The sequence below is a fragment of the Belonocnema kinseyi genome, chromosome 1, assembly GCF_010883055.1.
Source record: "Belonocnema kinseyi isolate 2016_QV_RU_SX_M_011 chromosome 1, B_treatae_v1, whole genome shotgun sequence".
NCBI classification, from domain to species: domain Eukaryota; kingdom Metazoa; phylum Arthropoda; class Insecta; order Hymenoptera; family Cynipidae; genus Belonocnema; species Belonocnema kinseyi.
Window position 1 is genome coordinate 73506620 of NC_046657.1, and position 24341 is coordinate 73530960.

General features: G+C 25.4%; 1 protein-coding gene across 4 annotated transcripts in view; it reads right to left on the bottom strand.

Annotated features, from left to right (window-relative positions):
* The window catches only part of LOC117167463 (telomerase-binding protein EST1A), a 356887-nt gene that overhangs the window by 250999 nt on the left and 81547 nt on the right, over positions 1-24341 (bottom strand). For all 4 annotated transcript variants that reach the window (XM_033352451.1, XM_033352433.1, XM_033352441.1 and 1 more), the window contains one exon: positions 18983-19269. In XM_033352451.1, the coding sequence (XP_033208342.1) occupies positions 18983-19269 (287 nt within the window). The remainder of the gene's footprint in view (positions 1-18982; positions 19270-24341) is intronic.

The following is a 24341-nucleotide window of genomic DNA, read 5'->3' on the forward strand; positions in this document are numbered from 1 at the left end:
CATCTGATAAATCCAGCAAAAGTAACAAAATGATCCAGTTAGCTATGGACAAAGACGGAAGGCGCCAATAATGTATGTCAATATATTTGCCAAGAGAGATTACATTAATCTAATAAAACTATATAAGGCTAATTGGATCATGTAATAGATCCATCCAATCTAACAAAATTATCCAGTTTATTTTGTATCAAGACGGAAGAGGCCGATGATGTATGCCTATCCTTTCAACAAAACAGATTAGCCTAATTTAATAAAATTATTTAGATCCAGTTCGATCATCTACATAAATCAAATCGTTTGCTTAGGACCAAAATGAAAGACACCAATGATGTTTGTCTATGCATTCAACAAAAGAGATTAGCATAACAAGTCATCTCATAAATCCAGCCAAAGTAACAAGATCATTCAGTTAGCTTTGGACAAAGACAGAAGGCGCCAATGATGTATATCCCTGCATTCACCAAAAGAGCATAACCTAACAAAACTACACAAATCTAATAAATCCAATAAAGTCAATGATGTATTTTTATGCATTCATCAAAGAGATTAGCCTTATCAAAGAAAACTACATTATTCCAGTTAGCTCATCTAATAAACCCATCAAAAGCAACAAAATCATCCACTCTGGACTCACAGTTTTGAATCTACTCCGCTGGGAGTTTTGACATCTATAGATTAAAACAATTTTGGTTTTAGACTATTAGACCCTAACCTGCCATCACATCATCTAAAATCTAATCCGGTGATGTACATCACCTAATAAATCCAGCAAAAGTAAGTAAATCGTCAAGTTTGCTTTGGATCAAGACGGAAAACCCCTCTCAAGTTTAAACAACCTCAGGGTGGTGCAATCGGGTTAAATAATTTTTCCAGGAATCTTGGTTGTACGTGTTTCGCTATCGCACGACACGACAAACGGATTTCTCGAGCAACCGGCGGACTTCCAGGGACCATGTTACAGATGAGGCGGCCTTGGGCGTGCGCTATTCACGATAGCAGCACGGATGCTCGCTCGAGGTAATGAGTTAAATCCATTACATTGCTCTGCCTGCAAGAGCTGCGCAACACCAACACGTAACCCAACCTGAACCTGAACCTGAAGTCAGCGAACGACCGAACCGACAGAACTCGATCAACTCACTGCACGATTCACCAGAACCATCCAAACTATTGGATTCTTTTTTATCTATCCCGCATCCTTATTTGCATTGGATTCTATTTATTTGTTTATTAACTCCCAAGGGCTGAAAAGCCCTCGAAACAGGAGAAAATATAGTAGTTGTTAAATTATTGTAGAATCTCTGGTCGAACTAAAAGGTCGCCCATACATTATTTTCAGGGTAAACAAAATAGGTGAAATTTTCAACTAAGAGGACTAATTTTATACAAAACAGTTGAAAATGAAATAGTTACATTTTCAGTTTAAAATAATTAATTTTTCCATCACATACAAATGAAATTTCAACAAAATATTTTAAATTTGGACCAACGAAATCATTTTTAAATAAAATGATGAATCTTCCAACCAAAAAAATAAATTAAATTTTAACAGGAATTTAATTTGCCAAAAAGTAATTGAATTTTCTACCAGCAGAAACAAATTTTTAACAAAAATATGAATTTTTAACAAAATACTAGAATCGAATTTTCAACTACGAGGACGAATTTTCTACAAAACAGTTGATTTTTAAATACTCAAATATTACTTTTCTATCACAAAGACGAATTTTCAACACAATAATTTAATTTTCAACAAAAGAAATGAATTTGCATTTAAAATTATGAATCTTCAACCTATAATAAAATAGTTACATTTTCAGTTTAAAATAATTAATTTTTCCACAACATACATATGAAATTTCAACAAAATAGTTTAAATTTTAACCAAAAAAATTAATTTTTAACACAGGAATTTATTTTCACAAAATTAATTGAATTTTCAACCAAAATCATTAATTTTCTATCAGAAGAGACAAATTTCTAACAAAAAAATGAATTCTTAACAAAATACTAGTATCATTTTTTTATAATTTTCAAATAAAACGAGATTTGCAACCAAATAGGTGAATTTTAAAATAAATAAATCATTTTCAAACATGAATGGTATTATTAAATTTCCAGTTTGAAAAATAAATTTTACAACTAAAACATAAATTTGCGACCAAAGTGATGAATATTAATCTAGAATGATAATTCTTTAACTTGAATGGTTTAATTTCCAACCAAAAAGATACATTTTCATCCAAAGAGATTAATTTGATAAAAAAATAATCTTCAACAAGATACACGAACTTCCAACTAAAGAAAGTAAATTTTCAACAAAAAATTCAAAGTTAAATTTACTGTTTAAAAATTACTTTTAATTTTTCAAAAAAGTAACATTTTTTGCATGTTTTAACAACATTTTAAACTAGATAACGCTATTTTCAAAAAAATAATTTAATTTTTATGAAATTATTTATTTTTCAACCAAAAAGACGAATTTTCAAAAAAAAAATTTCCAAAGTAGATTAATTTTTTACCGTCTAGTTGAATTTTTAATCAGAAATTAATTTTCTACAAAGAAGATTAATTTCCTCCCAAATATATTAATTTTTAACCAAATAAATGATTTTGTAACCAAATAGTTGAATTTTGAACTATGAATACAAATTTACAATAAAAAGCGGAACAGATTAATTTTCAGTTGAAAAAATGTACTTTCAGCCAAAAAGATGAATTTTCAACCAAAAAGATTAATTATTTGCCCAAAAATAAAATTTTCTTATCAAAAAGATACATTTTAAACTGAAAATATGAATTTTCTACTAAAAATGGAATAACTACATTTTAAGCGAAGAAAATTAATTTTTAACGAAAAAAACGAAGTTTTAACAAAATAATTAGGGTTTCAGCACCAAAAAATAATTTTAAAAATGTTCAAGGAAAAGAGTGTAAAAAAATATATGAGGTATCAACAAGAGACATGAATTTTTCAATAAAAAAGTCGAATTTGAACGAAAAAAAATGTGCAACAGAATAGTTAAGTGCTCACCAAAATAGATGAATTTTCAACGAAAAGTTCTTTTTTAACCTAAAAGTTACAGTTTTGACCAACAGAGGAAATTTCAAACAAAAAATTAGTTTTGTACCAATATTTCTGCATTTTTAGCTCAAAAAGATCAATTTTCAACATAATAATAAAAAAAAACTTTGATAAAAATTCGTGTTTTTTTGGTGTAACATTAATCTTCTTGTTGGAAAATTGATCTTTTTGGTTGAAAATTTAACTATTTGGTTAAAAATCCGTCCTTTTAAATATTTTGGGTTAAAAATTCATCTTCTGGTTAAACTCTTTTTTTCGACAATGCATTTGTTTATAATTCATCATGTTACTTGAAAATTCATCTCTTATGTTAAAAATGTAACGATTTGTTGAAAATTCGTTTTTTTTATTGCTGTTCATTAATGTTTTTAACTTATCCATTTTTGGTTGAAAGTTAATATTTATATTCGAAATTTAACTATGCCATTAAAAAAAATTAATTTTCCGGGTTAAAAAATCATCTTTTTGGTTGAAATCTATTGTTCACTGTTTCGATTAAAGATTAAAAAATTGCTTAAGAAAATTAAACAATGCGTTTGAATATGAGCTTTTTTGTTAAAAATTAAACTGTTTTCACAAAAATTTAACTTTTTGTTTTAAAAAAACCAGTTTCTGTCTTAAATCATATTTTTTGGTTCAAGATTCAACCGTTTTTAAAATAAATTCGACTTGAAATCTTAGGAATTTAAAGTCTTTCACACTTAATTCAATATAGTATTTACATTAATTTTATTTAAAAGAATTCATTTCTCCATTATTACTACTTTTTCGTTAAAGAATGACCCTCTTTTGTATGTTTTGACAACATTTTTAACAAAATCCCTTTAAATTGGGGGGGGGGGGGGGGCGAAACAGCCTAGAATTGATAACGTCGTTTATGGACGAGCCCAAGAGGTTGGAGGTGGGTGGAAAATGGAAAAATGGACGCATGCGAGACACCCGGTAAGTCAAGTCGAGACGGAGGCAGGAGCAAGACGGTTGCCAGTGGCGCCACGCAATTGTCAATTAACATTTTTACCGTCGTGCAAGAAAACACGAAGCTACATGCCCGGTGCCTGGACTTGGAGGTAGACTGGTCAACCAATGAACCCAACAGCACCATGGATACATTTCATTATAATTGTGTGTGTAATGGATTGCTAATAGTACACGCACCCTGACCAACTGACCATCCCCTGGGCGTAGCCCTTCAAACAACCTCAAGTTCACTCGCTCCTTCCTCACGAACACACGCCCCTTTTTCAAGGTCTTTTGTTTCATTTTCAAGGTCACTCATTCCTTTTCTAAGGTCGCTTGTTCCTTTTTCAAGGTCACACGCTCCTTTTTCAGGGTCGCTAGCTAATTTTTCAAGGCCACTTGCTCTTCTTTCAGAATAACTCGTTCCTTATCCAAGATAACTGCTCCCCTTTTCAAGGTCACTTGCTCCGTTTTCAAAGTCACTTGCTCCTTTTTCAAGGTCACTTTCTCCTTTTTCAGAGACTCGCTTCTTCGTCAGTGTAACTCGCTCCTTTTTTAAGGTCTCTTGTTTTCTTTTCAAGGTTACTCACTCCGTTTCTAAGGTTGCTTGTTCCTTTTTAATGGTCACTCACTCCTTCTCGAGGTCACTCTCTCCTTTTTTCAAGGCCACTTGCTCCTTTTTCAGAGTCAATATCTGCTTTTGCAGAGTCGTTCGCTCCTTTTTTGAAGTCACTCATTTACTTTTCAAGGTCGCTTGCTCCTTTTTCAAAGTCACTTGCTCCTTTTTCAAGGTCACTTGCTCCCTTTTCAGAGTAACTTGCTCCTTTTTCAAGGTCGCTTGCTTTTTTTACAAAGTGACTTGCTCCCTTTTCTGCGTCTCTCGCTCCTTTTTAAAAGTTCCTTGCTCCTTTTTCAAGGCTAGTCACTTACATTTCAGTCACTCACTCCTTTTTCAAGATCAATTGCTCCGTTTTCAGAGACTTGCTCCTTTTTCAAGGGCATTCACTTACTTTCTAGTCAATCGCTCCATTTTCAAGATTACTTGCTTTTTTCAAGGACACTTGCTCCCTTGTCAGGGCCACTTTCTCTTTTTCAAAGGTCACTTCCTCCTTTTTCAAGGTCAAGTCCTCTTTTTCAGGGCCAGTAGCTCCTTTGTCAGAATAACTCGCTCCTTTTTAAAGGTCGCTTGCTCTTTTAGAAAGTGACTCGTTAATTTTTCAAGGTCGCTTTTATCCATTTTTGGCGTCTCTCACTCCCTTTTCAAAGTTCCTTGCTCCTTTTTCAAGGGCATTCACTTACGTTTTAGTCACTCGCTCCTTTTTCAAGATGACTTGCTTCTTTTCAAGGTCACTTGCTCCCTTGCCAGAGTCACTTTCTCTTATTTCAAGGTCACTTGCTCCTTTTTCAAGACCGAGTCCTCTTTTTCAGGGTCACTAGCTTATTTTTCAATGTCACTAACTCCTTCAGACTCACTCCTTTGCAGGAGTAACTCTCTCCTTTTTCAGGGTCGCTTGATCTTTTACAAAGTGACTTGCTAATTTTTGAAGGTCACCCGCTAGTTTTAGAGGATCAATTGCTCCTTTTTGTGGCTTAGTTGTTACCTTTTACAAGGTCACTTCCTCCTTTTTTCAAGGTCACTTGCTCCTATTTCAAAGTTGATTGCTCCTTTTTCAGAGTCACTCGCTTCTTTTTCAGGTGCACTCGCTCCTTTTTCAATCGTCAATTTTCACCCACCATGATTAGGGTAAACAAATTGCTTAATCGAAACATCAGGAAATTATCCCATTTCTCACCCCCTTTAACCTCTAATTTCCCCTAATCCCGATACAATTATACTTAAATCACCATATTGAAAAAACCTGGTTGCTACAAAATACCAATTTCACAATATACTTTATTGTCCCTGACCAATTTTTTATTTTCCCTGGACGCTATAAATTTTATTTCAGTTTGAATTTTTAAACAAAGGAATTATTTCTCCACTAAAAAGATAAATGTTCAACCAGTGTGGTTAATTTTTTGCAAAACAAAAATATGGATTTTCAACAAAATACAAGAATTTTAAAGAAAATAGTTAAATCTTTAGCCGGAAAAATAAATTTTCAACTACAACGAGATATTTTGAACAACAAAATTGAAAATTCTACAAAAAAATTAATTATCTATTAAAAACGATGAATTTTCAAATAAAAAGATAAATAAGCCCACAATGGAATAGTTATATTTACAGTTACAAAACTTAATTTTTTACCATAAAATACATTAGCCTAAAAGATAAATTTCAACCAACATGTTTAAATTTATACCATAATTTAAAAAATACATAAGTTTTCAACAAATTAGTTAAATTTTTAACAAAATAAATGAATTTTTAACAAAAGTGAGGAATCTTCAACAATCAAAAATTAAATTTCAATATGAAGATTTATTTTCTCCCAAAAACGACGAACTTTAAAAAAAAAATACATGAATTTTCAAATGAACAATTATGTTGTTGGTTTAATATTCAACCGTCTTCCATAGGATTCTTCTTTTTTATTTGAAAATTCAACAATTTGATTAAACATTCCAATTTTGATTAACAATTTGATTAAAGATTCAAAAATTAAACTTTTTATTCAGCATTCGTCTTATTGGATAGAAAAGTCATATTTTTTGGTTAATAATTCCACTAATTTGTTAAAAAATTTAATTTTATCGTTAAAAATTCATGTATTAAATAATGAAGTTGAAAATTCAAGTAATCTGTCACAAGTTCGTCTTTTGTGGTCCAAAATTCAAAGTTTTGAAAAAAATGCATCTTACTGGTAAAAAAATTCATCCTTCTGGATTAAAAATTGATCTTATGTTAGAAAACTTATATTTTTTGGTTTGAAAATTCAAATATAATGTTGAAAAATTTAATTATTCTATTGAAAATGATCCTAAAATTACCCTTAAGCTACGAAAAAAAAGAGTGAAAGCAACATTTCCACAATTGTATCCGGCTTGAAGGACCACTAGATAAAAGTAAAATAAAAAATATCTAAATTCTGCAGAACAAACAATTTGTCAAATGCCTTCTTTGATAATCTCAGGTGTAATAGTATGCGCAATGCTTGTTTTGTGCTCGCCACTGCCAAGTATGGATACTCAAGGAGACTGGCGCATTTTCCCAGTAAGAGTAAGCATAAGAAATTATGTAATGCAGCTCGATCTGCAAGGGCAAGGTCGATGGCGCTTGAAAATGTACACAGTTTCTCAGGGAGGTCGGCAAATGAGAAGAGCAAAATTGCATTCTTTTTACTTTTCTATCAAGATTAATTAAATTTTTTCAATAAAATTACATTTTTCCTAATAATAAAAGTACAATAAAATTACATAACTCAGACATAAGAGCCTAAACACTAGCTCTCAAGACATGGGAAATAGAGTGTTCCATTCAAATTTATGGATTTTGTTAAAAATTCGTGTTTTTTTATATATATAAAAAATGTATCTTCTTAGTTAAAAATTCATGGTTTAAATTAATAAATCTACTATTTGATGAAAAATTAATCAACTTTTTGAAAAGTTTAAAAAGTGCATTTTTTTGTGAAACTTAATTTTTTGAATTAAAAACTTTAATTACAATTTTTCATTATACATTTATACATTATAATTTGAAAATTCAAATGTTTTGTTTTCTTTGGTGGAAAATTTAAATATCTAATTCAAAATTCATCTCTTTTGTTAAAAAAATCTTTGTTTTGTTACTTCCAAATTAATTTTGAAGTGAAAATTTACCTGCTCTAGTTGACAAAGATTCCTCATTTTGGGTGATAATTCATCTCTGTCGAAAATTGATGTATTTTGCGGAAAATTCAAATATTCAGACACAAATTAATCCGCTTTGTAAGAAATGAAAAAAATGTTGTTAAAAAGTCACTTTTTTGGTTAAAAATTCAAATGTTACATTGAAAATTCATCTTTTTTGGTTCAAAATTTAACTATGTTCTTGAAAATGCATGCATTTTGTTTAAAAAAACTCGTTGCTTTTTTTAGTGAAAATTAATTGTTTGAACTGAAAATTTAACTGCACTATTTTGTATTGCAATGTATCCTTTATAAGTTGAAAATTCAACTATTCGATGGAAAATTCTAGTCATTTTTTTCTGCAAAATTCGTCTTTTTTTTGTAGAAAATTTATCTTCCTCGTTGAAAATTTATCTTTTTCGATTGGAAATTCAACTATTCAGTAGAAAATTAATCGACTTTCTAGGAAATTCCACATTTTATCAAATTTTCCATTATTTTTGAAAATTTTCAGAACTTTTAAAGAATATATTTTCTAATGATTAAAATTCTTTCTAATTTTGTTAAATCCTGTAAAATGGAAAATATTTTTGACAATTTTGGAAATCTTTTTTAATCTTTTTAAATATTATCTTAAAATTATAAAATTCCCGGTGAAAAAATAAATTCCTATTTAAAAAATTTTAAAGCACAATTCAATTGTTAAAATTACAAATTAATTTATAGTCACAGTTGATCAACAAAAAATTTTTGTTCTCAAAACTCTTCGATTGTAAAAGCTTCTAATTTTTAATTGTTCAAGTCTTTAAAACTGCATTTTAAAATTCTTTTAATTCAAATGTACTCTTATGAAATCTAAAATGGGAAATTTTTAAAGTGAAAGATTTTCGAATTAGGCATTCTAAAGTAAATGATATAATTGAAAAAGATCACAATTTAGCTAATTATTAAAAAAAAACCGTTAAAATCAAAGTTGGAAGGTTTTTTATTTCTAAAAATCTGTAAAATTCCCAGTCAAAAAATTAATTCACTGTCATTTTCCGATTTTTACCGGTCACCAAAAGTTCCCGGTCATTTCCCATTTTAGAAAATTCATAATTTGTTGACGAATTTTATGAGTTTAAAAAACAAATTTAATAAACAGATGCATTATTCGAGCATTTATCGACGGAAAAACTGTTTTTTTTTTCAATGTGAGTCCTTTTAATTGGGAACTTCATTATAATTTTAGCAACATCCATCACTATTAGATAAACTTTATTTATTTTTTTAAACAAATTTTATAAACAAATTCATTATTCAGGCACTTATTGACAGAAAAATTCGTTTTTTTTTTCAATGCCAGTCCTTTTAATTGAAAACTTGACGATAATTCTAGCAACATCCATCACTATTTGATACATTTTTTAAAAAACAAATTTAATAAACAAATGTATTATTCGGTAATTTGTTGACGAAAAATTCGCTTTTTTCGATGTCATTCCTTTTAATTGAGAACTGACATTAAAAAAACGAGTTTTTCCGTCGACAAATGTCCAGATTATCCATTTGTTTATTAAACTTATTTGAAAAATAATAAAATTTATCAACGAATTATAAATTTGTCTGAAATTATCATGAGGTTCCTAATTTTAAAAAAATTGAAATCGAAAAAAACTAATTTTTCTGACAACAAATGCATGAATAATGCATGTGTTTATTAAATTAGTTTATAATATTAACAAGAATCAGGGTGGCTATTTTAACCAAAGAAAAAAATTCCCGGTCATTTCCCGATTTTTCCTCGTTTCGGAAACATTTTTCACGGTCAATGAAATTTAAAAAATCAAACTCTAAAGCCAAAAAGTTTATCATTTGAAGTAATAAAAACTTAACCGCAAATTATAGCACTCAAAGCGGAACTCTTGAATCTTAAAGTTTTAAAACTGAAGTTTAAAAGTTTTTTAATTTAAAAATGTTGTATTCAAATGCTCGATAATTTTCACGTATAAAATAGAAGCTACTAATCAATCACTGCATTTAGAAAATTTTCAAAATTATGTCATTTCAGACAATTTTAAGCTAGAAACATAAAAAATTGAACGATTACATTTTTTTCTATCAACAAAACACTTTTTAACTTACAAGTTAAATTATTTCTATTTCAAATAGTTTAAAAGTCCTTAGAATGTTTCAAAAAATTATTTTATAGTTTTGTCAATCTCTCTAAATAAATGTCAAAATCTATGTTTCTTTTTAATTTGGCCGTGTACTATTTGCACCAAAATTTTAGTACGAATAGCCGGATTTTGTTAATACACTTAGACACTTCGTTTAAATTATTTGAAATAATTTTTAAAAAATGTATTAATTTTGAATTTTTTCCAAACTTATAAATATTTCTTCAACTTCCTGTTATTTATACATCAAAATTCAACACTTTGACTCACAAATTAAATTTTTGTAAGTAGGTCAATTAAAATTATGACGTACCTTTATTTATAAAAATATTATTTTGAAGTTCTTTAAGATTGAAAATAGTTCATAAAGTTTCAATCGAACGTTTATATTTCTTTAACTAAGACTTTCCAATTGAAACAGTTTAATTTCTAACATTAAAAACTGCAAATTATAAAATTGTGAACTGACTCCCAATCATCTTGTAAAAATCAATTATTATTAAATTTTTAAATCTTAAAGTACAATTCAATTTGAAAAATCCTTAATTAATTTATATTCAAAGTTGATAAACACCAAATTTTTTTTTCTATTAAAAATCTTGGATTATAAACGCATTTTCAAATTCTTTAAATTAAAATTTTCGCTTAAAAACTTTCAATCTAAAATGCAATAATGGATATCATAATTAAAAAAGATAAAAAATTTTACTGATATTTCCAGCGGCCACCCTGACAAATAATCTTAAGAGAACATTTTTAAATTAAAATATTGTTTCCATTCAAAATTCTTGCAATATAACTTCAAAAAAAAAAAAACATTAAATGATTGAAAATGATAGAAAACACATTTTCAACAAAAGATTTGTTTATAAAATTTTTGTTTGTTTATTGTATCATGATTGACAAGGACCGAGAACGTCAAATAGAAAAAATTGTCATTTTTCCCGTCATATTTATTTATTTATAAAAAAAAAAAAATTGAAAAACTAAATTAAAAATCAGACTCGAAAATTCTCTTAAGAGTCTGAATTACAATTTTGCATCTCCTTTGCTTAGTTATTTAATATTCGTTGGATATTTGCCTAGTTTAGTGCCCCATCCAACATCTCTTTTGACACTCTGAAGTGACTTTTTTCGCATTAATTGAATTACGTAACTGCACCGCGTCACTTGTGTTAGCCGACTCTCAATTCTGGGAAGATCAAGGATCCTTTGAGGTGACATTGAGATATTATGTGACAGTTCTGGGAAAGTCAAGATCGACACAATGGTTTTCGCGGTTCATCGAACTCATCAGTGACGGCATCGCGGACGCGAAAGAACGTCTGTGCGACATTTGCTGCAAGAACCAACTCATTCAGAGAATTGCCTAGAATTGTGATTTGCGAGTGAGAAAAGCAAACGCTCCTACTTTTACCTTAAATTAGCGTCCCTTGTGTTGATTTAGCACAAAGCCGACAATTCCTTCAACATCTCGATGAAATATGAACGTGTTAATAGTTATGTCTGTCTAGAGATGCCAGAAAGTCCTGTTAGAGGCCCGGCCATTCGAAAAAAAAACTACGTCACGCTATTTTCAACACAACTACTTTGTTAAAGGATTTTTGTTTGTTAAAAACTTAGTTTTTAGTTGAAAATTCGCCTTTTGGTAAAAAAATTAATCTTTTTCATTGAAAATTTTAGTATTTCGTTTAATTTAAGGATGTCTTTTTTTTTGTTCAAAATTATTTTTTTAACTGAAAAGTGAACTATTTCATTATTGGTTAGAAATTCATTTCTTTTGATTAAAAGTTTATTATTTCATTGAAAATTTGTGTTTTTTTTTTGCTGTCAAAAATTAATTTTTAAATGTAAAAATTAAGTATTTATTTTAATATTCGTCTAATTTATTTTTTGTTAAAAAATAATTTTGTTTTTGTTAAAAATTAGTTGCTTTTTTTCAACCAAAAATTTTTGTCACTTTGTTTGAAAATTTATCCATTTTTTTAAAGATTAGTTTTTTTTCCATTAAATATTGTTCTTTTTAATTGAAAATTTAATTATAAAATTTTTGTTTTGACAATTTAACTTTTTTAGTTGAAAAATTGACGTAGTCTTTTTCTTAGGTAAAAATTTATCTATTTCGCTGAAAATGCATGTATTTTTCTAAAAAAAAATCGTCTTTTCTGGTAGAAAATTCAACCATTTGGTTAAAAATTCATGTATCTTGTTAAAAACTTAATATTTTAAAGTTTAAAGTAAAAATTGAAATTATAATTCAAATTCGTGGACTTTAGGAACAAATTTAAGAAATTATTAATCATGTTTTTAGTATTATTCAATTATTGTTAATCGCTGGTGCAAATATATTTAAGAATGTCTTATAATATAATTTGTCAAAGTTTTCTTGAGTTTTTATTAAAATGAATTATTTTTAAATTAAAAAAAAAAACTACTTTTAAACAAAACCGTTAAATTTTCAAGAAAATAATTAAATTTTTGAGTTATTTTAATAATTGATGTTTTAATTAAAAAAAAAAAAAAAAAACAGTTGTATTTAATCAACATAAATTAATTTTCCACCAAACATTTGTATTTTAAACCAAAAGAATAGAAAGAAAATTTTCAATTTTTAAGCCAAAAAGGTAAGCTTTCAACAAAAAGTTGATTTTAAAATTAAATTCTTAAATTTTTAACCAAAAAGACGATTCCTCTATAAAATCTATACATTTGTAATCAAATAGTTGAATTTTTAAATCAGAAGATTAATTTTCTACCCTAAAAAGACTATGTATTAACAAATAACATTTTATTGAAGATAATTAATTTTACATAATAAAAAGCTCATTTTCTACAAAACAGTTTAATCTTGTATCAAATTATCGAATTTTAAACTTACTTTGTTTAAAAAAAAAATGATAATAATAAAGAGATTAAAAAACTCGACCAATTGTTCGAGAATTATTCTTCTCGATCCAAGCCCCGAAGACCGGAAGTAGCAAATACTGAGATTTCCGACTCTGAAATTAGTCTACTATCTGACAAAAATAATTTAAAAAAAAAAAGAAAAGAAAAAGGGTTGAGAGTGTAATCGAACACAAAAGGGAGTGAAGCGAGGCCCTCTTGCAAAACACAAGTGCCGTTTACTTTTTCTCAAGAATAACGAAAGAGTAGTCATTAGAGAATCCGGATTCACGATGAACCTGAATAATAGAAGCGAGGGTACAAAGGATTCCGCGAAGAGAAAATTGTGCTTCAACAACCACTTTCGTGGTCGATTCTTGCACACCTTTGTCCTGAGCGAGGACGCGGGCAAATTGTTTTTCGGAAGCAAAGAAAAGTCCAAGTTATTTCTAGTGTTTTTAATTATAAACATGGCTTGATGTAACCTCATTTTATTGAGATTCGGGGAATTCTCGACTTACTCGTGATTGCATCAAGTTCCGAAGCAACAAGTTCAACTTTCAAGCAAAACAGATAAATATTCAACAAAATCGTTCCACTTTTCATCCAATAGTTCCAATTTATAAGCAAAAAAAAAATGAATTTTTTCGAAATTAGGTGAATTTTCAACCGAGAAAGATCACTTTTCTACAATAAAAGATGAGATTTCAATTCGAAAAGAGAACCTTTTATAAAAGTAGTTCAAAATTCTCGACCAAATGGTCTAATTTTTAATCTATTTATCATTATTATTTTTTTTTTTTTAACAATCGAGTTTATTATAATGTATTTTTTTCAGTTTCCAGAGTTCACTTTTAAATTTCTCCCTGAAGTCCATGAATTGTAATAATAATTCAAAATAATGTTTACTTTTAAGTTTCAAATATTGAGTTTTTAACAAGATAGATAAATTTTATTATGGAAGATTAATTATCTTCAATTAAATTGTGGATAACTTCTGATTTAAAAATTCAACTATTTGGTTAAAAATTTAAGTAATTAATTGTAAAATCAACTTTTTTGTTGAAAGTTGACCTGTTTGGCTTAAAGATTGAAAATTTTCTTTCTATTCTTCTGGTTTAAAATACAAATGTTTGGTGGAAAATTAATTTATGTTGATTAAATATAACTGTTTTTTTATTTTAAATTAAAATCTCAAATCTTCAAATAACTGAAAATGTAACGGTTTCGTTTAAAGGTAGTTGTTTTTTTTTTTTTAATTCGAAAATAATGCATTTTAATAAAAACTCAAGAAAATTTTGACAAATTATATGACAAGATATTCTCCAATATATTAGCACCAGCGATTAAAAATAATTGAATAATACTAAAAACATAAATCATTTCTTAAATTTATCCCTAAAGTCCACGAATTTAAATAATAATTCAAATTTTTATTTAAATGATTCAATCTGCTACCAGAAAAGACAATTTTTCAACAAAAAATCTGAACTTTCAGCGAAATAGTTAAATTTTCAACAAAATACGTTAATTTTCCAACTAAAAAAGTTAAATTGTCAAAACAAAAATTTAATAGTTAAATTTTCAATTAAAAAGAACAATATTCAAAGAAAAAAATATCTTTAAAAAAAATAGATAAATTTTCAAACAAATTGATGACAATTTTCTGTTAAAAAATTAATTTTCAACAAAAACAAAATTACTTTTTAACAAAGAAGTATAACTTTTAACCAAAATTAGAAGAATATTAAAATAAATACTTAATTTTTACGTTCAAAAATTAATTTTCAACAGCAAATAAAACACAAATTTTCAATAAAATAGTAACATTTTAATGAAAAGATATGAATTTGGAACTAAAATGAATATTTAACCAAAAACGATTTAGTTCACTTTTCAGTTAAAAAAATAATTTTAAGCAAAAAAAAAGACATTCTGAAATTATACGAGATAATAAAATTTGCAACCAAAAAGATGAATTTTCTACCAAAAAGTCGAATTTTGAACAATTCTTTAACAAAGCAGTTACATTTTTAACCAAATTAATTAATTTCCAACCGAAATCAATTAATTTTCAAACAAGAAGAATAATTTTCTAAAAAAAAAACGGTCAATTTTCAAACAAAAAGTTGAATTTTCAATGAAAAAAAAATCAATTTTCAAGAAAAGAAAAACAAGTTTTTAAAAATCAGTTAACTTTTCTACCAGAAAATGATTTTTCAAACAAAAAAATTATTGATTAAGAATCAAGATTAATTTTCACACAAAAGAGACGAATGTTCAATCAAATTCATCAATTTTCATCCAAATGGTTCATTTTTAAACTAAAAGAGACGAATTTCCAATCAATAATGGACTAGTTACATTTTTAGTTAATCAATTTAAAAAAAAAGAAAAGATTTTCATCAAAATATTTTATTTTAAACCAAAGATATGAATCTTCAACAAACAGCGCAAAATGTAATAGTTTATATTTCAACAATTTATTTAATTCTTTTATATTTAGGAATAAAAAAACACGACCAATTTTGCAGTCAGATGAATTTTCAACCGAAAAGGATGATTTTTGTACCATAAAAGATGAATTTTTAATTCAAAAGGAAAAATTTTAAATAAAGTGGTTGTATTTTTAATCGAATGTTTGAATATTCGAACAAAAACGATCAGAAATTACATCTTTCTTGGATAAAAATGCATCTGTTTGGTTAAAAATTAAACTATTTTGTTAAAAAGTCATACTTTTTGATAGAAAATTTGACCGATTTGTTGACAATTTAACTATTTCGTAGAAAGTTTACTTTGTGTTTAAAATTTATATTTTCTTTTTTAAAAATGAAATATTTTCTGGGTGAAAGTGCTTCTATTAAAAAAAAAAATTTCGTTTTTTGTACAAAATTCATATGTTTTAGAATAAATTTCATCTTTCCTTGATAAAAATGCAACTATGTGGTCAATAATTCCACAATTTTGTTAAAATTTATTCTTTTTGGTGAAAAAATTCGTTTCTTTTAATACAAAATTCAATATTTTTGCGTAGAAACTTATTTTTTTGTTAGAAAATTCATATTTTATTCTCGAAAGGTCAACTGAAACCCTTTTTAATCAGAAAATTTAACTTTATTTTGAAAAATTATTTTTCTGTTTTAAAAATTCACCTGTTTTATTAGAAACTACACTTTTTCTTTAAGAAAATGCAACTTTTTAGTTAAAAATTCTTCTTCTTTGCTAGACTACTCATCTATTTTGTTCGAAATGTTGGGTTGAAAATTATTATTTTTTAATTAAAAATTCAAGTACTTGGGCAAAAAATGAAAGCACATTGTTAAAACTTTCTTTTTTTTATTGAAAGCTTATGTCTTTGGTTGAAAATTTAACTCAGAATGTACATTTACCAATTTTTTAAAAATTGTTTTTTTTTTAGTTGAAAATTCTCCCTTTTTCGTAAAAAAATAATAATTTTCTGGGTTTGAAATTTTATTTTTGTTGGGTAAAAATGCAGCAGTATCGTGGAAAATTAATTTTTTTATATCTTTTGATTGAAAATTCAATTTTTGGACAGAAAATTTGTCTTTTGGCTTGAAGGTTCAAAATGTAGATAAACTTTCATTTCTTTCTTGATTCAAAAATATTTATTTGTTGAAATATCAACTATTACATTTCTTGTAGAAAATTCGTATGTTTGGCTTTAAAATTCATCAATTTTGATAAAAAATGAACTATTTTGTTTTAATATTAATAGTTTAAACTAATCCAATTTTTTGTTGAAAATTGATCTTTTTAGTGGAAAATTTAGTTTAGTATAAAATAAAAATTTGTTCTATTAAAAAGACGAATTTCCAACAAAATACATAGATTTGCAAACAGATAGTTGAATTTTCTACTAAAAAAAGATCAATTTTTAATTTAAAAAAAAAAAGAATAGTTAAATTTTTATTTAAAACTATTAGTATTAAAACAAAACAGTTGAATTTTCTACCAAATTGTCGAATTTTGAAGCCAAAGATACGATTTTTTTTACTAAATAGTTGAATTTTCACTAAAAAATGTCAGATTTGATATTTAAAGCAAAAAAGATTTAAATTTTAAATTTAAGACAGTTGTATACAATCTAAAAAGGCGAATTTTGAAAATTCTCTAAATCCTCAACTGAAAAAGATTCTTTTTCAACCAATAAAGTTACATTTTAAAAAATGCATTTTGTCCCAAAATATACTATTTTTTCACAAAATATTAAAAATTTTATACAAAATACACGAATTTGCAATCAATTTTCAAAAAAAAAAGAAATTTTTTTCTTGAAAATTTAATTTTATGATCAAACAATAATCTGTTTTAGTTGAGGCTTCAAATGTTCTTAAAAATTCGCCTTTTTTGGTTGTATACAACTGTTTTAAATTAAAATTAAAATTTTAATCTTTTTTGATTTAAATATCAAATCTGACATTTTTTGGTGAAAATTCAACTATCTATTTTCAAATATATGTATTTTGTTGGAAATTGCTGTTTTTAGTAGAAAAATCATTCCTCATAGTTTAAAATTTTACCAATTGGTAGAAAATATTTGTATTTTGTTAAAAATTAATATTTTTTGGAAGAAAATTAATTTTGTTGAAATTTTAACTGTGTGATTGAAAATTAATCTGTTTGAATTGAGAATTCAAACAAATTTGCTAAAAATTCGCCTTTTTGGGGGTATACGACTGTTTTTAATTTAAAATTAAAATCTTTTTTTTAACATAATCTATTAAATTTTCGGATAATTCAACTGTTTAGTAGAAAATTCGTATGTTTGGCATTATAATTCAACTATTTGGTAAAAAATATTTGAACTTTCTTAACAATTAGTACTTTTTAATAGAAAATTTTTTTTCTTGTAAAAAATTTAATTATAGAATTGAAAATTAATCTGTTTTGGTTGAGGATTTAAATATATTTTTCAAAATTGACCTTTTTTGGTTGTATGCGACTGTTTTTAATTTAAAATTTTCTTTTTTAATATCAACTATTAAATTTTTAAATAAAAATTCAAATGTTTAATGGGAAACTCGTATATATAGCTTTACAATTCAACAATTTGGTAGCAAACTAATCTTTTTTTTATTTTAATAATAATAGTTTCAACTGAAAACTGAAATAGTCCATTTTTTATTAAAAATTGATCTTTTTTAGTAGAAAATTCAACTCTCTGGTTGCCAGTTCATGTATTTTGTTGAAAATTCAGGATTTTTTTTAGTAGAAAACTTAACTTACATAGTTTAAAATTTAACTATTTGTTAGAAAATTAATTTTCTTGTTGAAAATGTAACTGTATGATGGAAAATTAATCTGTTTTAGTTGATGATTCTAATATATTATTGAAAATTCACCTTTTTTCGTTGTATACAACTGTTTTTATAACTTAAAATTCCAATCTTTTTTGCTTGAAATATCAATCCTTTCATTTTTTGCTGAAAATTCAACTTTTTAGTAAAAAATTTGTATTTTTAGTAGAAAACTCAAATATATATGGTTACAAATTCATGTATTTTGTTGAAAATTTAGGTTTTTTTTTAGTAGAAAACTCAATCCACAAAGTTTAAAATTTAACGATTTCGTAGAAAACATTTGTATTCAACAATAATTATTTTTTGGTAGAGAATTAATTTTTATTTTGAAAATGTAAAACATCACCTACAAAATTTCTTCCTGAAAATTCACCTCTTTCGTAAAAAAATTCGTATGTTTAGCTTCAAAATTCATTAATATGGAAGAAAATTAAACTGCTTTGTGGAAAATTGATACAATTAGTTAAAAATTAATTTTTTGAAAACTATAATTATTCTAATTATAATTAATAATAAATAAAATATATTTTATATTAAAATTTTTTATTTATTTTTTTTATTGGAAGGGCTACCATTGAGACAATTTATAGCCAATTACCAAAAAAGTTCCAAAATATTTTAAAAGTAAAATTAAATAATTAGTGACATCAGAAAATTTTATTACGAGAAAATAGTCTCTACTGATCCCCCCCCCCCCCCCTCGAAATAGCAGTAAAATATTGTCCTCGTTTAAAAAAACAAATGTGTAGGGCCTAAATTTTAATTTATTATTAAAAAAAAATAAATAAAAAATTACTCACCCTATTTTAGTTATCAGCTTTCCGTGAACGTGCAGATATGACGTAATAAATCGCTTGTTCACCTCGACGCTCGTCAATTGCGCTAAATCCTCCAAATCACTTTCCACCAATCTCTCTTCAATTCCCACCGAGGCAGCCGTGGTTCGTCGCACACGCTTTCCTCCCGGATGAATCCAAGTTTCCCGTCTCAAACTTCCACCAATATTCGAAGAACCTTCCTTCTCCTTCATTCTCGCCCTTTCTTTCCATTCCCTTTCTTCCTTCCTCTTACGTTCCGTCGACTCGTACTGTTTTTGTTTGTTTGTTTGTTTTTTTTTTTTCAAATAAAATTCACAAATTATCAACCTATTTACCATTTCCAGCATTCTACAATAGAGATTTTTCTAATATTTCGAGAGCAAATAATAAAAGAACTACAGGGTGGCCGTTTTAATCGAAGAAAAAAATTCCCGGTTTTTTTCCCGGCCAATGAAATTTAATAAATCAAACTATATTCTAAACAGTTTTCCATATGAAACATATAAATTAATAAACAATAAACTGCACAATTTAGAACTTTTATCAATTATAGAGTTCTAAGATTCAGATCAAGTTCCATAAAATATAAATCCACATTAACATTTTCAATAGTCGAAATTAAAGAATCAAGCAATGAACTTTAAAAATTTTCAAAATTATATTATTTTAAGTAATTTTGAGCTAGACATATTGAATATTGGAAAATAATTTTTTTAACTTAACAGTTCTTAAATTATAAGTTAAATTATTTTTATTTTAAATAGTCTAGGCATAATTTAAAAGCTTTACAATTTTATTTCGAAATCATTTTTGAATTTTTCTTCGGAAATTTTAAATATATTTTAAAATTAATTGAATTTTTTCTCTAACTTTTAGAAAATCCTGCATCTTAAAAAAAACTTACAAATAACAATAGAACACTTATTATTTGTAAAAATATAGCAATTTTAAGAGAAATTTAGAATTTTAAAAAAGATTCGAATTAAATTTAGAACTTGAAATAATTTGACAAAATTAAGAATTTTTTTTAAAACTTGAATTATATATTTAATAATTTTGAAAAATTATTGTAACAGAAAGTTTAAGAAGATTTTAAGAGATTTCAAATATTAGCAAAAAAGAACATGGAAGATTTTAGGGATTTTTTTTTAATTTGCAGGATTTTCAAAAATTGTAGGAAAATTTTAATTAATTTGAAAATATATTTAGAAGTTCTGGAAAAAATGTTACACACTTCGTTTAAATTACTTGAAATAATTTCAAGTTTTAAAATAATTTTGAATCTTTTCAAAACTTCTAAAAATCACTTAAACTACTCAAATTTTTTCTACAAATAATAAGTGTTCAATTGTTATTCATGCGACAAAATTTAACAATTTCACTGATGAATTAAACACTTTTTAAATAGAACAATTAAAATTGTAACGCTAAAAGTTAAAAAGCTCTTCGAAAATCTAAAGATTCAAAGCTTTTTATGTAAAACAATTCAATTTCAAATTGTTTTCTTTAAATATTTGGTTTCAAATTACTCGTCTCAAATATTGTCTCAAATAGTGAAATATTGCTAAATATTGAATACTTTTTTTTCTACATTAAGAAATTTCAAATTAAATGAGATAAAATTTATTATTAACCATATTATTATGAATTTATTTTAAAGTTGAAAATAGTAAAACGCACGTTTACATTATTAATGGCTAAAAAAAATTGATAGAAATATTATATTTATAAATTTATTTATGAAATTTAATATAAAAAAATAATATAAAGAAAGACCTGAAACTCTGAATTAAAAATATATTATTGATATATCAAAAAAAAATTTATTTACAAATAAAATTATCGGAATAAATCATATATTAATTTCAATTCTTATCAAGTCTTTCGGATTAAAACAATTACAATCTCGAAATTCTCAAATTTCAAACGGATAAATAAAACTATTTTTTATCAAAAAATTTCAACATCAAATGCTTTTAATTTTTAATTGTTCAAATCTTCAAAACTGCACTTTAATTATTTAAAACCTGTTAAAATCCAACTTTGGCAGATTATTTTTCTGAGAATTCGTAAAATTCCTGGTTTCCCGGTCCACCCAGTTTGTAATAAAAAAATCTTTGATTTTAAGAACTTCCAATTCTTAATTTTGTTTAGCCTTGAAAACTGCATTTTAAAATTCTTTAAATTAAAATACATGCTTAAAAATTAAAAATCTAAAATGGCAAATTTTTTAAATCAAGGATTTTCGAATTAAGCATTCTAAGCTAAATGATATAATAATTTATAAAAATCACAATTTAACAAATTATTTTAAAAACAGTTGAAAATAAAAGTCCAGCGGCCAACCTGAACAAGGGGCCCGAACGAATTCTATAAACGCCTTTTTGAACAGAAATTTCGAACCAGTTTCAACTTTTTATTTTCAAAATTTGCTATACTTGACGTTCGTCCAAAAATTATTTAATTTTTTACAAAATTGATAAATTGCACACGAAATATACATTTTTTCTTACCAAAAAGGAAGTACTTTTAACCAGGAAGGTTAATTTTCAACAATGAAAAAAGACGATTTTTTAAAGGAAATATATGAATTCTCACTTAAAAAAGAGCAATTTTCACTTGAAAAAAATATGAGTTTTCAACAAAAAAATGGAAAACATAGTTACACTGGTTTTTAAAAAAACTAATTCTCAACGAAAAAAGAGGATTTTCAACGAAATAGTTAAATTTTCAATAAAAAAGGTTAATTTTTTTCCAAAAAACACAAAATTTTAATAAAATACATCAATTTTTCAATAAACGTTTGTATTTTAAAGCCGAAAAAATGAATTATCTACAAAAAGTTTTAATTTTTAACCAAATAGTTAAATTACAACCAAAAATATACATTTTTAACAAAAAAAATATTTAATTTTCTACCAATTTACTGAATTTACATAGAACCAAAAATTTGAATTTTTAACAAAAAAAGGATGAATTTTCAACATAATACATCCATTTTTAATAAAAGTTTGAATTTTAAAGCCTAGAGGATGCATTATCTACATAAAATTCAGTTTTTTAACTAAAAAATATGATTTTTCAACAACAAAATTTATTTTTCCACCAAAAAGTTTAATTTTCATAAAAATAGTTTAATTTTTAACTAAATAGTTAAATTACAACCAAAAATATGAATTTTTAAGAAAAAAAGTTAAATTTCAAACGAATAGTTTTATTTTCCACCAATTTTCTGAATTGTTAAGTAAACCAGATTAATTTACATATATAAAACCAAAAATTTGCATTTTTAACAAAAAAAAAGGATGAATTTTCAACCAGAAAGATTAATTTTCGGCCAAGAAAGGCGAATTTTTAATCAAATAAATCCATTCTCATCTGGAAAAAAAAATAATTTTTACTAAAAAAACATCAACTTTTACCTAAAAATGGAATAGTTAAATTGGTAGTTGAAAAATTTACTTCTCAACCAAAAAAAGCGGATTTAAAAAAAAATCGTTATATTTTTCAAACAAAAAAGAACATTTTTAAGAAAAAAAAGAATTTTCAACATAATACATTAATTTTTGATAAACGTTTGAATTTTAAGGCCAAGAGGATGCATTATCTACAAAAAAGTTAATTCTCAACCGAAAAATTTAATTTTATACCAATTTGTTGAATTGTCAACCAAACCAGATTAATTTAAAACGAAATTTTTGCATTCTTAACCAAAAAGGATCAATTTTTAACCACAAAGATTAATTCTCAATAAAAAATGATGATTTTTTAATCAAATAAATTATAATCTAGAAAACATCAATTTTCACTAAAAAAAATATCAATTTTTAATCAAAAATGGAAATTAAATTTTTAGTTTAAAAAAAATTAATTCTCAAGCGAAAAAAAAGCGGATTTTCAATAAAATAGTTATATTTTCATTTAAAAAGATTAATTTTCTACAAAAAAAAATATTAAATTTTCAAAAAATATATATCAATGTTCAATACAATTTTTAATTTTCAAGCCGAAAGAACGAATTATCTACAAAATATTTTAATTTTCCAGCAGAAGATATGATTTTTTAACAAAAACGGTAATTTTCTACCGAAAAATTAAATTGAAATGATATTTTTATTTTAAACTAAGAATATCAATTTTAAATAAAAATGTTCATTTTTAACCAAACCAGATTAATTTAGAACCAAAAATTTGCATTCATAACAAAAAAGGATGAATTTTCAACCACAAAGATTAATTTTCGACACAAAAATACAAATTTTTAATAAAATATATGAATTCTCATCGAGAAAATGATCAGTTTTCGTTGAAAAATATGAATTTTTAACCAGTTTGTAATTGAAAAAATTAATTCTCAACAAAAGAAAAGCGTATTTTTGAAGAAATATTTATATTTTTTAATAAAACAGATGAATTTCTAACAAAATAGTTTAACTTTCAATCTAAAAAATTCATTTTTCAGCAACAATATTAATGTTCTACCAAAAATTCAATAAAAATAGTTTCATTTTTTAACCAAATAGTTCAATATAAACTGAAAATTTAGGCGCATTTAACCAAAAAGGATGAATTTTCAACCGCATATATTCATTTTCAATCAAAACCGAGTAATTAATTTTTTTATTAAATTTTTTAAACGCTAACAAAAAAAAGGCTTTTTAACCGCCAAAATTAATTTTCGTCCAAAAAGATGAATCATTAATAAAATAAATTAATTCTTAACTAGATAAGATCAATTTTCGATAAAAATATAAATTTTTAACCAAAATGGGATAGCTACATTGTGAGTTAAAAAAATTATTTTGCAACCAAAAATGAAGAGAATTTTTAACAAAAGAGATGAATTTTTAAACCGATAGAAATATTTGAAATATTTGTGAAATCGTTCTTTAATATTTTGCGTTACTTTGAAATCCTTAAAATATTCAAAATGTTGTTGAAATCTTGAAATTTTCTAAAAATAAAATTTGAAATCGTTTTAACTCTTTTAAATCGTAAAAATCTTAAAAATTTTCTAAAATTTTTAAAAAGAGAAAAAGATTTTAAAGCAAAATTTTGTAATTGGGCCACGTTACATCATTTCAGAAAAAAGTTTCACGAAAATGAAAAAAAAATGCTTAGGTTCCTAGGAAAAATTAAAATGCTCTTTCATTTAGAAAAATTAATTTTAAGATATTTTAAGAGATTTTAAAATATTTCTAAAATTGTCAACAAAGAATCTCAAATATTTTGAAACCATTTTTTTTTATTTTGCAGAATTAAAAAAAAATCACGAAAAATTGGAATAATTTAAAAGCAATAGAAGATTTACAAATTTTGAAAGGAATACCACAAAAATGTT